Source organism: Talpa europaea, assembly GCF_964194135.1.
Source record: "Talpa europaea genome assembly, chromosome: 1".
In the NCBI taxonomy this organism is placed as follows: Eukaryota; Metazoa; Chordata; class Mammalia; order Eulipotyphla; family Talpidae; genus Talpa; species Talpa europaea.
In genome coordinates this window covers 127,051,938-127,065,185 of record NC_140073.1, presented here as the reverse complement: position 1 = coordinate 127,065,185, position 13,248 = coordinate 127,051,938, and the positions used below count along the sequence as shown (strand labels likewise).

The following is a 13,248-nucleotide window of genomic DNA, read 5'->3' as shown; positions in this document are numbered from 1 at the left end:
TCCCAGAATTTTTTTTCATTTGATTTTCTGTCACATTCGTTTTTGTGGGATCCTATTTTTCTTTTAACAACTTTTTTTCCCTTGGAGAAAAATCCTATTTTCAGTTAAATTCTTCATTTGACTCATGTTTTGTGGTCCAATTCAGATATATAAGGAGGCTTCTGGCTGGTAATAGATTATGTTCCATAAGGTCATGTTTAGTGAACTAGGAGGGATTCAAAAGGTTTTTGCCATGAAGAGACAGTTATGGATGATGTTAAGATCCCAGAGAGATTCCTAAATCTCTCCCTGCACCGTTGGACATCTCTGTGCTCTGAGGTGGGGAGAGGTGACGAGGGAAGGTACTGAGGGTGCTGGGCTTTCAGGACAGTCCTTGGGGAAGTGACTGGCAGTGGGAGAGGGACAGGACAGGGGGTCAGCTGACTGATGTGATGAAGATATTCCAGTAGGTATGGAGTGTGGATGGGATGACTTTGAGGAACTGAGAGTAGGAGAGAAACATGGCAGGACAGGAGTGGGATATCACAGGGGGGACACCTTACTATATATTGAAGCCATTTGAGATTGGTAGCCAAGAACTGCCCCTTTCCTAATTTCTCACACGAAGTCATTGAGAAAAGCCAGTATGGGATTCCCATGTGGACTTTATATATTCTGCAAATCCCAAATTGCACTCTTTCCAAACATCTTATTTAAAAAAAAAACAAAAACAAACCCTGCATCGATAGACTTTTAACATTTTTATAACTCTTCTTTGCTTGTCCTATTTGTTTTCACTAATAACAATAGAAAATAAAAATATGAGTAGGATTCATGGAAAGATTATGAGTCATGACGTTAATGTTGGTGGGTGGAGAACATTAACTTGTAGGACTTATTCTTCAAATCAGCTTCCATTTAGCTACAATTTGGAATCCTCCTAACTGTTGCTATTGCAGTTAGGCTAACGTAAGTGGAAATAAAGAAAAACAAAGCTGCCGGACATTAATCTTAAAATGACTGCCTGGCACTAAAATTACAGACAGACAATATGAACCTTAGTCTGTACATCCTCAGTATGGATTTACACTTTGGGAAGGCATCAGACTTTCAGAGTTAGAAACTTGAGTACTTTTGAAAGAGAAAATAAGTGTACATCTCAGTCAGCAAATCCAGTCATGACAGATACATTTATTTATTTTTTTTTATAAATTTTATTGTTATATTCCCCATACAATTGCAGCCCCCCCATTCTGACCCCAATCCCTCCCCTCCCGCCCCCGCCCCCCTAAAAGTGTCTCTGGTTCATAGTTTTTTGTTGATTTTGATTTTCACTTTCTTATAGTTATTCATTTTCCTGGTCCCTTATTTAAGTTTTCTAGATTCCTGCTATGAGTGAGACCATCCGGTATTTTTCTTTTTCTTTCTGGCTTATTTCGCTGAGCATGATCCCTTCCAGCGCCATCCATGTTGCTGCAAATTGCATGTGTTTATCTTTTTTGAATGCTGAGTAATATTCCATGGTATATATGTACCACATCTTCTTGATCCAGTCATCTATTTTTGGGCATTTGGGTTGTTTCCAAAGCTTAGCTATTGTAAACAGTGCTGCTATAAACATAGGGGTGCAGGTGTTCTTTGGAATTGATGTTTCTGTGTCCTTTGGGTAAATACCTAGGAGTGGAATTGCTGGATCATATGGAAGCTCTATGTTTAGTAGGTCCAGAAATCTCCACACAGCTCTCCACAGTGGTTGGACCAGTTTGCACTCCCACCAACAGTGCAGAAGAGTTCCTTTTTCTCCACACCCTCGCCAGCATTTGTTGTTGCTAGTTTTTTTAATATGTGCCATTCTCACTGGTGTAAGATGGTATCTCATGGTAGTTTTGATTTGCATTTCCCTGATGGCAAGTGATGTTGAACATTTTTTCATATGCCTGTTGGCCATTTGCATTTCCTCTTCAGAGAAGTTTCTTTTTAGCTCTTCTGCCCATTTTTTGACTGGGTTATTTTCTTTGTTGTTGCTGAGTCTCATCAGCTCTTTGCAGATTTTTGTGATCAGCATGACAGATACATTTAATAAAGTTTCCAAAGTGATTCAGAATAGAATTGAACCTTGAAATTTTAGAGAACAGAATATCCCATGAGGAACTCCCCCAAAAGTCCACATGCATAATTCTTGGATGGCGACAGTTACCGGGTTTGAGAAAGAAGAGGGGTAGGAACTTTCCAATCTGAGATTGGGCTTTTCCTCAGGAGGGAATTGCTGCTGGATTTGTATTAGAGAAATCCTGCCAATGTTCATGACTGCAGACTAGAAGGGGATGATATTTTCCCCACCACTCATTCAGTCAAAAGCTCTTAGAAGTAATTTGGGGAAATTTTACCGACATGCTCACAGGAAATTCCGGTTGGCCATGTGGGGTGCTACATGGTTGACATGGTATGAAGCTGGTATGTTCTCTGTATATCACAGTGAAACAGATGAATCTTCAACAAGTGAGTATGACTATTGGCCTCATGAAGTCACAGCTTAAAATTCACGCATACTCATGGACCTCGTAGGCAATGAAACTGGACAAATTTAGATGGGAAGAGCTAGAAGCCATTCTAGAAAGCAAATAGATCCACTTAGAAACTGCACCACAAGGTGTAAACTCTCACTCTTTTCCTTCACAGGTTCCGTTTCAGCGGTAGGATCCTTGGTCTTGCACTAATACACCAGTATTTGTTGGATGCCTTCTTCACAAGACCCTTTTATAAGGCTCTTCTCAGAATGTAAGAGTATTTCTGTTGCTTGGGTAGTTAGCATGTAAGAACGCAACAGTTCCTTTACCGAAAGGGATCCTTTGTCAGAATGATTTATTTGCCTATTATCTCAAGTCTTTTGTTATTAAACTTAATAGTGGTTAGATTTCTGAAATAAATGCATTTTTAAATATGGTTTCTATGTTTTTCCTTTATTCCTGTCTTGCCCCCAATGTCTTAATTTTTCTGTGCTCCAAATAATTTATTCTCATTTGCTGCGACACATGTTTCTTTAAAGCAATTGTACTTCAAATACAGCACTGGAATTCCTGTGGTATTAATGCCGATTATTAATAGAATAGTTGTGGGTTAGTCTTGGTGACTCACAGCCCCTATCCTTTATGAGATGCAGTTTAGATTTTGCTTTATGCAAACTTTCAACTGCTTGATTTTGGTTCCAATTTTCATTCTCTTTTTATTGTTTTTGGTTTCTTTTTTGCTTATTGTTTATAATTTTCTCGAGACTCCCTTATATACAAGACAGTTATTTGTGTTGTCAGAGGAGATGCAAGCATTCATAAAACGTCTTCATTGTTATCACAGTGAAAGGTTGCATTTATCGTGAGATGAAGAGTCAATAGTTTCTGTCCTATAATCAGTAGTCATTTACAAGGCTGCACAGGAAGAGGCAACTCTCAAGGGGCTAGTAGCTCAAACTTTTCAATGAGAAAGAACAGAATGATTGCTTAGCTCTGTCCAACTCACTCCCTAAACAAGGCCTCATACCTCTTTTCTATAAAATGGAAGCCTTGACCTCAAATGAAAGTAAGCAGTGGTTTTCTAATGGGCCCTTAAGAGGGTCACTGGGAAGACTTCTGCTTTCTTCCCCTTTTGATGTCTAGGCAGATGAAGCACTACCCCAGTCTCCACCTATGTATACTTGACTTTTTTCCCCACTGGCACTCATGGTGTTATACTCTCTTGTCCCCTTTCACTTTGATGTCTCCTTTGTGGGATGCATCTCTCCTAGACCTGAGTGTTCCTAAAACTTCCATTTCTTGGGCCCTGCTTTTCTCCTTCTGTGTGCTTTCATAGGAAAATTTCTTCACTTGTGTCCTCTCCTATTGACTCGGATCTGCAGCCTCAGTTTTGACCTCCCTTGACTTGTAGGACTGGGAGGGCGGTCTCTAGGCACCTCAAAATCAATATGGTTAAAGAAAAACTTATATACTCGCCCTGATCTAAAAATGTACCTTCTCCCATGAGCCCTGTCACAGTTAATTAATGGTGTCAATGTTTTCAATTCCCTCTGCTCAGAAATTGGGACTCTAACAGGGACGGCACGTAGACCCACATGCTCTACTTTCCCCAACTACATCCAGTCCCACAGTAGAGTTCACAGAGTATTTATGGCCCTTTTTCCTGCTGGCTCGTTGTGTCCTCAGGAATTTTTTCATAAAGCACTCAAGACTGGCAATTAGTCAGAAGTGGATTGCAATATAGGTTCATTTGCTTGTCCTATTTTAGATATCCTTATTTATATACCTCCTTAGTAAAGCCATTTACTAATTTCCACATTTGCCTCCTAAATAATTCTTAAATCCAACTGTTCCCCTTTATCCTTAATAACGCTACCTAATTAAAACCTTATTTTTACTTTGAGCAGATGACTGTAGTGGTCAGTTAATTGAACTCATCTTCTACTAATAACCACTTCACCCCCCATTTAAAATAATTGTCTACATTGTGACTTTCTGAGAAATAATTGAAGTCACATCTCATATCTGATCATGTCCTTCTCTGTCTTGAACTATCAGTAATTCTGAATCACCACGCTCCTAAACAACTGACATTCAGGAACTGCTGCCACTCCCTTCCCAGCCCCATTCTCTGGAAATTCAGTCTGTGGCTAACATGGGTGCCGCCAGTGTGCTAGGAGTGGTCTGCATACTCCATGCCTTTGTTCTTTGCTCATGGCCTTCTCCCCTTTCCCTGTCTCTCTTTCCCCCAATTCTCCTGCTTTTCATTCATCCCTCTTTCCTCTCCAGCTTTTACACATCTTGCAAATTTAATGTGCATTTCATCTACTCAAGAGGAGCTTGTCCTGAATCTGTGGTCAAAGTAAATGTTCTGCAGATTTGCTGTGAGAGCTCCTGTATTTATCTTAAAAAAAAAAAAATGGAGTGTACATATAAAATGGTGCACAAGTTATGGGTGTTTCACAACCTCTGCCATCCCATGTAGCTTTATGTTACCTTGTCTGTCTGCTCCCCAGCTAGACTGTTAGCTCCTTAAGGACAGTAACTGTTCGTCAAATAGCTATTAAGATGTTTGGCATCTACTTGATAATTATAAATGTTTAGACTGAACCAAACAAAATGACCTTTAAAATTGGGTTGATGGGAGGAAGTCTTGGAACAACTAAGTAAATTGGTTTCTACCACCTTACAACAGGGGCATATAATAGTAAATTCACCTCTTATAGATCTTCCTCTCAGCCATAAAAAAAAGAAGAGAGAAATATAGAAAAGCAGCATAATTGTAGAGAGATTCTGTGGCTTGCTATTTTCAGAATCATAGAAAGAATAAGGACTATGAAGGAAAAGGACATATATGTGATTATGAATCATAAAATCTAATCTTTGGGGGAAATTAAAGCTACACTATAGAAACTTACAAAGGATTTCTAACTAGAAGAACAGTATTTTGAGGTAGCAAATAGAACCAAAAAAATATAAGACCCATGTTGTCGGCCCCCAGACTATTTCCTGCTTTGGCATCAGTGTGGATAACTGCAGATGACAGCTGTTCTTTGTGTCTCCTGTTCTGTGTCTGTGAAATGATAGACCGATTCCAGGATTTTATGATTTTATAATAAATTCTGAATTATTTCACTGGTTTAGCTACTCAACGTGACTAAGAACTTTCCAGATATCACTTACTTAGTTATTATTATTATCTTTACTTCTTGGTTTCTTCCCTTATGTTTTTGGGTTTTCGCTGATAGTCATGCCTACATATTTGTTTCTCGCTGTTTGTCATCTTAGTTTGTGTGACTTGAGTGATCTAGAATACCTTGATGAAGAGTTTCACCAGAGCCTGCAGTGGATGAAAGACAATGACATCCATGACATCCTGGATCTCACGTTCACTGTGAATGAAGAAGTGTTTGGACAGGTCTGTGTATGTGAATGCCTGGTGACAAAGTACAGTACTGGTTGATGAAGACTTAATTCAGTGGCTAAAATCAGATACTTATTTGTGATTTGTTGGGTGATTTAAACCTGTAGAAAGTTACAATAATATTGGTTAAAAAGGTTATTCTAAAGCCAAGTGCAGATGAAGGTGGCCTAATTTACAGACGGTGATTACCATTTGTGTTTTGTCAGCGATCCTCTATTTCCAGTTAAAATAGCAGCATAAGATTTTTAGAATGCTCCTTGTATAAAATGTAATTTTTAAAAATTTAAAATTTAAAAATTAAAAATTTAAAAATTTCATGCTATCCCAGTTTGAAAATTTAATTGACATTTGTGCCTAACTGTTAAATTTAACTGAAGTTAACAATCCAATTAAAATTGATTGTTTTAAAACTGAAGGAAAGTTAACTATTTTGGTGAAAGTTTGAGAACATACTGGGTTTTTTTCTTTTTTTTTTTTTTCTGTAAGCAACATTTAATTGTCTCAAAATATTTTGCACTGGGGAGGGGCTACATAGTAGGTTACATGGTGGTCTGAGGGAGTCTCAAAACAAGAAAAGGATAAAGGTAGGTCAAGCAGGCCTCTGGGGAGTTGGGGGACTCCTTGCTGCCTGAAGCTCTCCTGTATGGAAACAGGAGACTGCTACCTGTGCAGTGAGCCCTCTGTAGCAAATGCTTCTTTCGGGAGGGAAACCCATTCTCTACACACAGAGCACTCGGGGACATAAGGCACTGCGAGAGTGAAGCTGATGGAGGAAGAGCTTACTGGCAAAGAACAACTTGCCAGCACTTCCCATACTGGGTTTTTTTCAAAGTAGGTAGAATAGCTGGTTAAACTGTTTCTTTCAAAGGTTATATACTAGTTCATATGTAAAATTCTTATTGAGCTATTAATTAACATTTGACTGCTCTCCAAAATTTTATATATTTTGGAAAATTCTCAGTTTAACATTCACTTGAATGTAATTCTGCTTTCTTAAGTAAATCTTTATTAAATATTGGCTTTTTATATTTAGTGACTCTGAACCCTAAAGAAATTTGTGAATGTGTGTTTTTGTCAAACATTCAAATAGCAGTGGGTTAGAATCTGGAGCCATTTCATTCTCATTTAAAAGATTTATTTATTTTGTTAGGATTTAAAACTTAACCTTCAGCATTTGCAATACATTTCCTTAATCTCCGGGGCTTGTGGACATCAACTCAATGTTCCTTTTCACAGAACTTCTGTGTGCACCTGGGCTCCCCTCTGGTGCCTCACCCCCTGCAGTGGGATGTGCCGGCCAGGTTAGGAACAGGTTGCTGGCTGATTGTAGCTTGTTGGTAGCAGTGTTCACACAGTACCATGAGTATTGCTTTTTGATCAGTCCTTTGGGTTTTTTCATCTCAGATTACCGAACGTGAATTAAAACCAGGGGGTGCCAATATCCCAGTCACAGAGAAGAACAAGAAGGAGTACATCGAGAGGATGGTGAAATGGAGGATTGAGAGGGGTGTTGTACAACAGACCGAGAGCTTAGTGCGTGGCTTCTATGAGGTGAAGACAAGCAGGAGTGGGGCTTTGTAGACTGATATTCATTTATACTATAGTCAGTCTTGCTGTATTTTATGTATGTGCAATATTGCCATTTTTCTTTGACTGTATTTGTTGTTGCTTTTTCAATGTAAAAACTCCAGCGTTTTTTCCTGTATATTTCATGGATGCAAAAAAAGCCTAATACTGTTATAAGAGATCATTGAAATAAAATAACCCAAGTTCAAATAGCATCTGACAATTTAATGATTACCAAAAACATTTTTAAGTCCTGCATCTTACTTATGCTTAGATATAGGTAATCAAATCTCATGCTTGAAGTGTGAAATGATCATATCAGGCGGTCAGAGGTTATTGTTTCAAGTCTTTCATTGACTTCTATATGAGGACTATATCTTCAGAAATGTAAACCTAACTGGATTTATCAGTGGTCAATTAGAAAAACAGTTGTGTTGACACAAATATCATCATCCTTCTTCTAAAAATATTTTTGTAGCGAGCTTTATAGTTTTTTAAATGCCAATGCAGAGTCTGTCCATATTATTTCTCAACCTCCTTGTGCCTCATTTTCTGATGAAACTGAGATTATGGTTGAAATTTCTTAATGTTCTTAAGCCATGCCCTATATTCTTTTTGCTCCACAGGTGGTGGATGCGAGGCTGGTATCTGTCTTTGATGCAAGAGAATTAGAACTGGTCATCGCAGGCACAGCTGAAATAGACCTAAGTGATTGGAGAAACAACACAGAATACAGAGGAGGTGAAATTTGATTTATAGATAGCTGGATTTTGTGTTTCAAGTTAAAGGGTGGGAAATGGTTCCACATGCACTCTAATCATAGGTCTGATGCAGTCTTCTTTGAGACCTTGGGCAAGGTACATTCCCTTCTTTAGCTACTTACCTCATCTCTCCAGTGAAGGAAGGACTGTTTACACAGCATCTAAGGATGTCATAACTCTTAATTGTTGGTAAAGAAATGCGGCCATTAGAACGCTAATTAATTGTTTTATGGTGTTGGTGAAGCACGAGGGAGCTCACATCCAGCTGTTCCAACCCCACCTAGTCCACCTTCATTCTATAACTCAAATGGCACACCCTCAGAGCTTCCAAATAAGCAAACAAAGTTATTCTGCATTTCACTAAACTACTTAACACTTGTAATTCACTATTGAAACACATGAATGGAATAAGACATTCTTCTCAAAATTCAAGAAGTTTATTGAAAAAGTTTTTCTAAATTAAGCTTTGAGTTCAACTGAAAAGGAGACTACTGTATAATTAGTTAAAAGTTGCACCGACACATTAACCAATGTGAAATGTTAAAAGGGCAACTCTGTACATCAGTACAAATTTTTAAATGGTAATTGGAATCAAAGCCATTGAAATTTGATTGTGTTTGAAAGGGACTTACTGGTAACCCAAGGTTAAAGTTTTATCTAATAATTTTTAAATATTTATTTATTTATGCATACAAGAACTGGGGTACAGGTCAGAGGTGTGGGGGGTGAGGGGGTTCACCAGAGACATAGTGGGGAACAGAACAGGAGGAGTGACTGAAATACACTGCTGAAGGGAGCAGCGGGTGAGTCAGGAGAGGTCTGCTGTGCCATGTGGGTAGCTCCCTGGCCTGGATAGAACTTGTGCTGCAGTGGCTGCAGATAGCTTCATAGGTTGCGTCTTAACCACTTGTGCCAGCAGGGAGGCCCTATTTAATAATTTTAAGCAAAGAAAAAATATGCTTTCTGGAAAGCTGCTATGAAGTCTTCAAAAAGTCATAACAAATAACAGTTGTTTTGGTTTTGGCTTTTTGTTTTTTTTAACTCAAAATGTAAGAGGTTTGCAGGACTTCTGAACTTGGAGAGTGAAAAACACCAATGTTAAGTCACTGAATTAATTACTTAGCAAAATTAATTGAGTATTGAACAGTTCTCCAAATATCTGTGGATTGAAACAAAGATTAAAAATTAATTTGAAAGTTTTGAAGTAAGAAATGGTTTACCATTTGCTATATTACTTTTATTTTTGTTTACACATGGCTCTTCCATGTCCTCATTGTTGTATGGCAGGCCTTATGTACCCATTTTCTCTGAAAGGCAGTATTAAATTGCAATCTCCTGCCGCGCCTGCTGCTCCCCTCAGCAGTGTACTTCATGAGTCTGCCTGTTCTGTTCCCTGCTCTGGCTCTGGTGAATCCTCTCACACTTCCGTGCTTCTGTCAGTACCCAGTGCTTGTATAAATAAATAAATAAATCTTTTTTAAAAAATTGCAGTCTCCACTGCTGCTGTTTCAGAAGTCTAGTTGCTGTAATAATTCTTTTCCAGTTGACCCTAGGTATAATCTATATATGACCTTGGTTATAGTAACTTTGTTAGCCAAACTATTTACACAATGTTGAGCACATTTGTCCAACACAGAACATAATTTACATCTTACTATAAATATTAGTTCATTCCTTTCTTTCAGGAGATACTAATCTCAGTGTTACTAATCAAATATGTCATTTCTGTATTTGTACAGTATAAATTTGTATTCACCGTGTGTGACTAATCAAATACCCATTTTTATGGTTATTGTAAATCTTGTCGAATGGACTCCATGGGAGTAGAGTATGGGGTTGATGGGGGTCTGGGGAAAGGGGAGTTGGGCAGTCAGGGAAAGGGTGAAATACTTAGCTGCCACGTTTGCTAACCCAACTAGTTGGCACTGAATGAAGAAGCAGTTCTGCTGCCACTTACCATATGTTCATAAGGCAGTTGTGTATAGAGAATATGATGAAGCCCCTCCAAAATGTTTGGCACAAACAACAAAGGAGAGGATGAAAGGGCAGATTCATGAGGTCAAAAAACTGAGCTATAAAGAGCCCAAAGCACTTTATTTATCTCATTTTATAGATGACAAAACTATTTGCCCAGCACCAAGTAGATAGCTAGACTTTGCCAAAGGCAGGACATGAAACCTATGCATCACCGAGTACAGTCTAGTTTTATTTACCCTTCTCTTGGATCCTTTTCTTCTCCAAAGGCAATAAACACTGATTAAGCAGTGAACAACAATAAAGACTAGATACTCCCAATCCTACACCATTGAAACATGCGGAAAAATTCAAATTTTCCACCTTCCCTTAAACGTCTACCGATTTCAGACTTATTTCTGCTGACTCAGGATTGAAGTGGCTTGTATACATTGAATATGTCAATTAGTTGGTTTGAATCACTAATTGTACCTTAATCATTGTCAGGCTTCTCTCTGAACTTAATTTTTATTGCAAGGTTTTGGAATTCACGATCCACCCATGGGATGATAGTTTTTGACATTTTATTAGATTCTACTGAAATCTGGAATAAAAATACTACACAGGTTAATGATTATTTGCAGTTTATGAATGAAGGAATTAAAATAATATGATTACTTTTCCTTTTTAATTAATAAATCTATGTGAGAATGATTTGACTTTAAAATGTGGACATTACATACGGTTTTTAAGGTAGTTTGCAACTATGACTTTTATTTGCATAATTATTTGGTTAATGTTTCCTTTACCAGAAATTCTGCGAAGGTTTCTTCTCTTTGCCATATACTAAACCCCCAAATTTAGTATAATTCTTGGATAGTGATACTTGAAAATTATTTCAAGTTAATTTGAATGACCAAGAGCGTTAAACATATCCTGTAACAAGAGTTATATTTTTCAAAAATGATATGGTTAAAATGACTCATTCATTATTCTCTCCATTAGTTATATTTAGTGTTTTTATTTGATGTTTGACACTCATTTAATCATATTTACAGGGTAATTCCTTAGTCTGAAATAATAGGTAACTTTAAAGAACCCGAGATGATGGTTTATGTCTGGATCCTTTTGTCAACATATCTCAGGGGATTAATATAGAATTTTCAAAATGAAATGGTATTTTATGATTGGCTTCATAGGCTATCATGACAATCATATTGTAATTCGATGGTTCTGGGCTGCAGTGGAAAGATTCAACAATGAACAACGACTAAGGTTGTTACAGGTAAGATGTCATTTGTAAATCTTTTTAATGCATTAAAATAATTGTTAATAGAATTATATATTTTCAAGAAGCGCTAAATAATCTGAATAAGTGCATTTCATGTTTGTCTGGACATATGGATGGGATACGCTATTGCCAGACATTCTGATTGCATGTTTTTGTGGCTCCATCATTATGCAGAACATCCCTAACTAAGTTAAAGCATTTCATTAGAGTTGTGAAGAAGTGCCAGCTCCAGTGCAAGAATCCCAAGAACAGTATCTGCCTATAGGGAAGTTTTGTCCCTTCAGCAATAGGCCCCAGGTTCTCTATAACCTATATCCATAGCCACAGAAAGAGATGATCTTTAGTTCCTTAAGATGTCACCCAGTTCTTTGATAAAGAGGCCTTTCCTCCATGTAAGAACATTGGAAAAGGACATTGGGAAAACTAACTCATGAAACTTTTCTTTTGTTTATAGTTACACAGGGCAGCAATTGCTGGTTGGTTTCCACTAAGGAAATATTAGACAGAGGAAGCTGCTCTGGATGTGCAGGCAGACCCTGACCAATAACCCATGTTTAGCTCCTTTGGTTCAAGGATCTGGTTCTCAAATTTGCATCAGGGGCTGAAGCTAACTAAGTAGACTTCGGTTAATTGATGCACCTGCTTTAATAATCTGAAATGGGAAATAGCTTCTGAACTCATTGGCTGCTTGGGGCACCTTCTCCTACAAACACACAACATCCCTGCCCCTTTATAATGCACTGTCCTTTCCCAGCAGCTCTGTATAAAGTGATATCATGTCTTTCCCGGCAGGGGTCTCTGACTTCACCTTCTTCTGTTTTCTTGGATTATAGTTTGTTACAGGCACATCCAGCATTCCCTATGAAGGATTTGCTTCTCTCCGAGGGAGTAATGGCCCACGAAGATTCTGTGTGGAGAAATGGGGGAAAATCACCGCTCTTCCCAGGTAAGATTAAAAAACAAAATTCCTTTACTGTCACTACAGTGTCCTAGTGGAAACCCCAATATATGCCTGTATTGATAACTTTTTTATATAAAAAGTTTTGGAAAACACAAAAAAAAACTTTTTGAATGAATTGATCTCTCATTACCTTTCTAAATGGAGGCAGAAAAGATCTTCCTGCATAGTTACAATATACCATACATACCTAAAAAATGTAACACATGACAAAATCAAAGCATTTGCTAGTAAAGCAACATTGGTCATAGTCCTTGTGGTTTCTTGGGATTATGGCTCTAATTTAGATGGCTTCAGAAGCTCTAGTTTTAAGTTTATATTAATAACTATTTAGAATTCCTTCACAAAAGATTGCCTGTATGGTTTCTAAAGAATATGAATGTGGTGTGTAATTCTTTAGCCTATATGATACATGCCTTAATGTAATGTGAGTTATTCCCTTCTTTATATTCTCATACACAATAAGAGGATACATTTCTTTGGAGTGGAAATAAATTGCTTTACTGCTGCTAATAAATATAAGAGACTAGGAAAATATTATTTGTGAGTAGATAAGTGTTTGTGTTGGATAGAAATAACAGAAGATAGAGCAAAAGTAATAGCGTGAACAAATGAACAAAATAAGAATAAGGAAGAATTGGTTTTAGAACTCCTTCATCTAGTCAACAGTAATACCAAATTTTTGAGGTAGAAAAGACATCAGATTGCCTCTGGTTTTACCACTAATAAAACTGAAAAGTTTAAATAATCTGCCCAGGTGATATTAAGGATGTCGGGGATCGAACCGGTGCCGCAGAGGCCTAAGGCAG

The 13,248-nt window shown here is 37.7% G+C and overlaps 1 protein-coding gene across 1 annotated transcript in view; it reads left to right on the top strand.

Moving 5' to 3' along the window:
- The window catches only part of HECW2 (HECT, C2 and WW domain containing E3 ubiquitin protein ligase 2), a gene marked incomplete at both ends in the record, with an annotated part of 211,556 nt that overhangs the window by 184,405 nt on the left and 13,903 nt on the right, over positions 1-13,248 (top strand). Inside the window, 6 exons of the mRNA XM_084247786.1 lie at positions 2,659-2,757; positions 5,775-5,904; positions 7,315-7,461; positions 8,103-8,217; positions 11,390-11,475; positions 12,315-12,427. Of these exons, the coding sequence (XP_084103912.1) occupies positions 2,659-2,757; positions 5,775-5,904; positions 7,315-7,461; positions 8,103-8,217; positions 11,390-11,475; positions 12,315-12,427 (690 nt within the window). The remainder of the gene's footprint in view (positions 1-2,658; positions 2,758-5,774; positions 5,905-7,314; positions 7,462-8,102; positions 8,218-11,389; positions 11,476-12,314; positions 12,428-13,248) is intronic.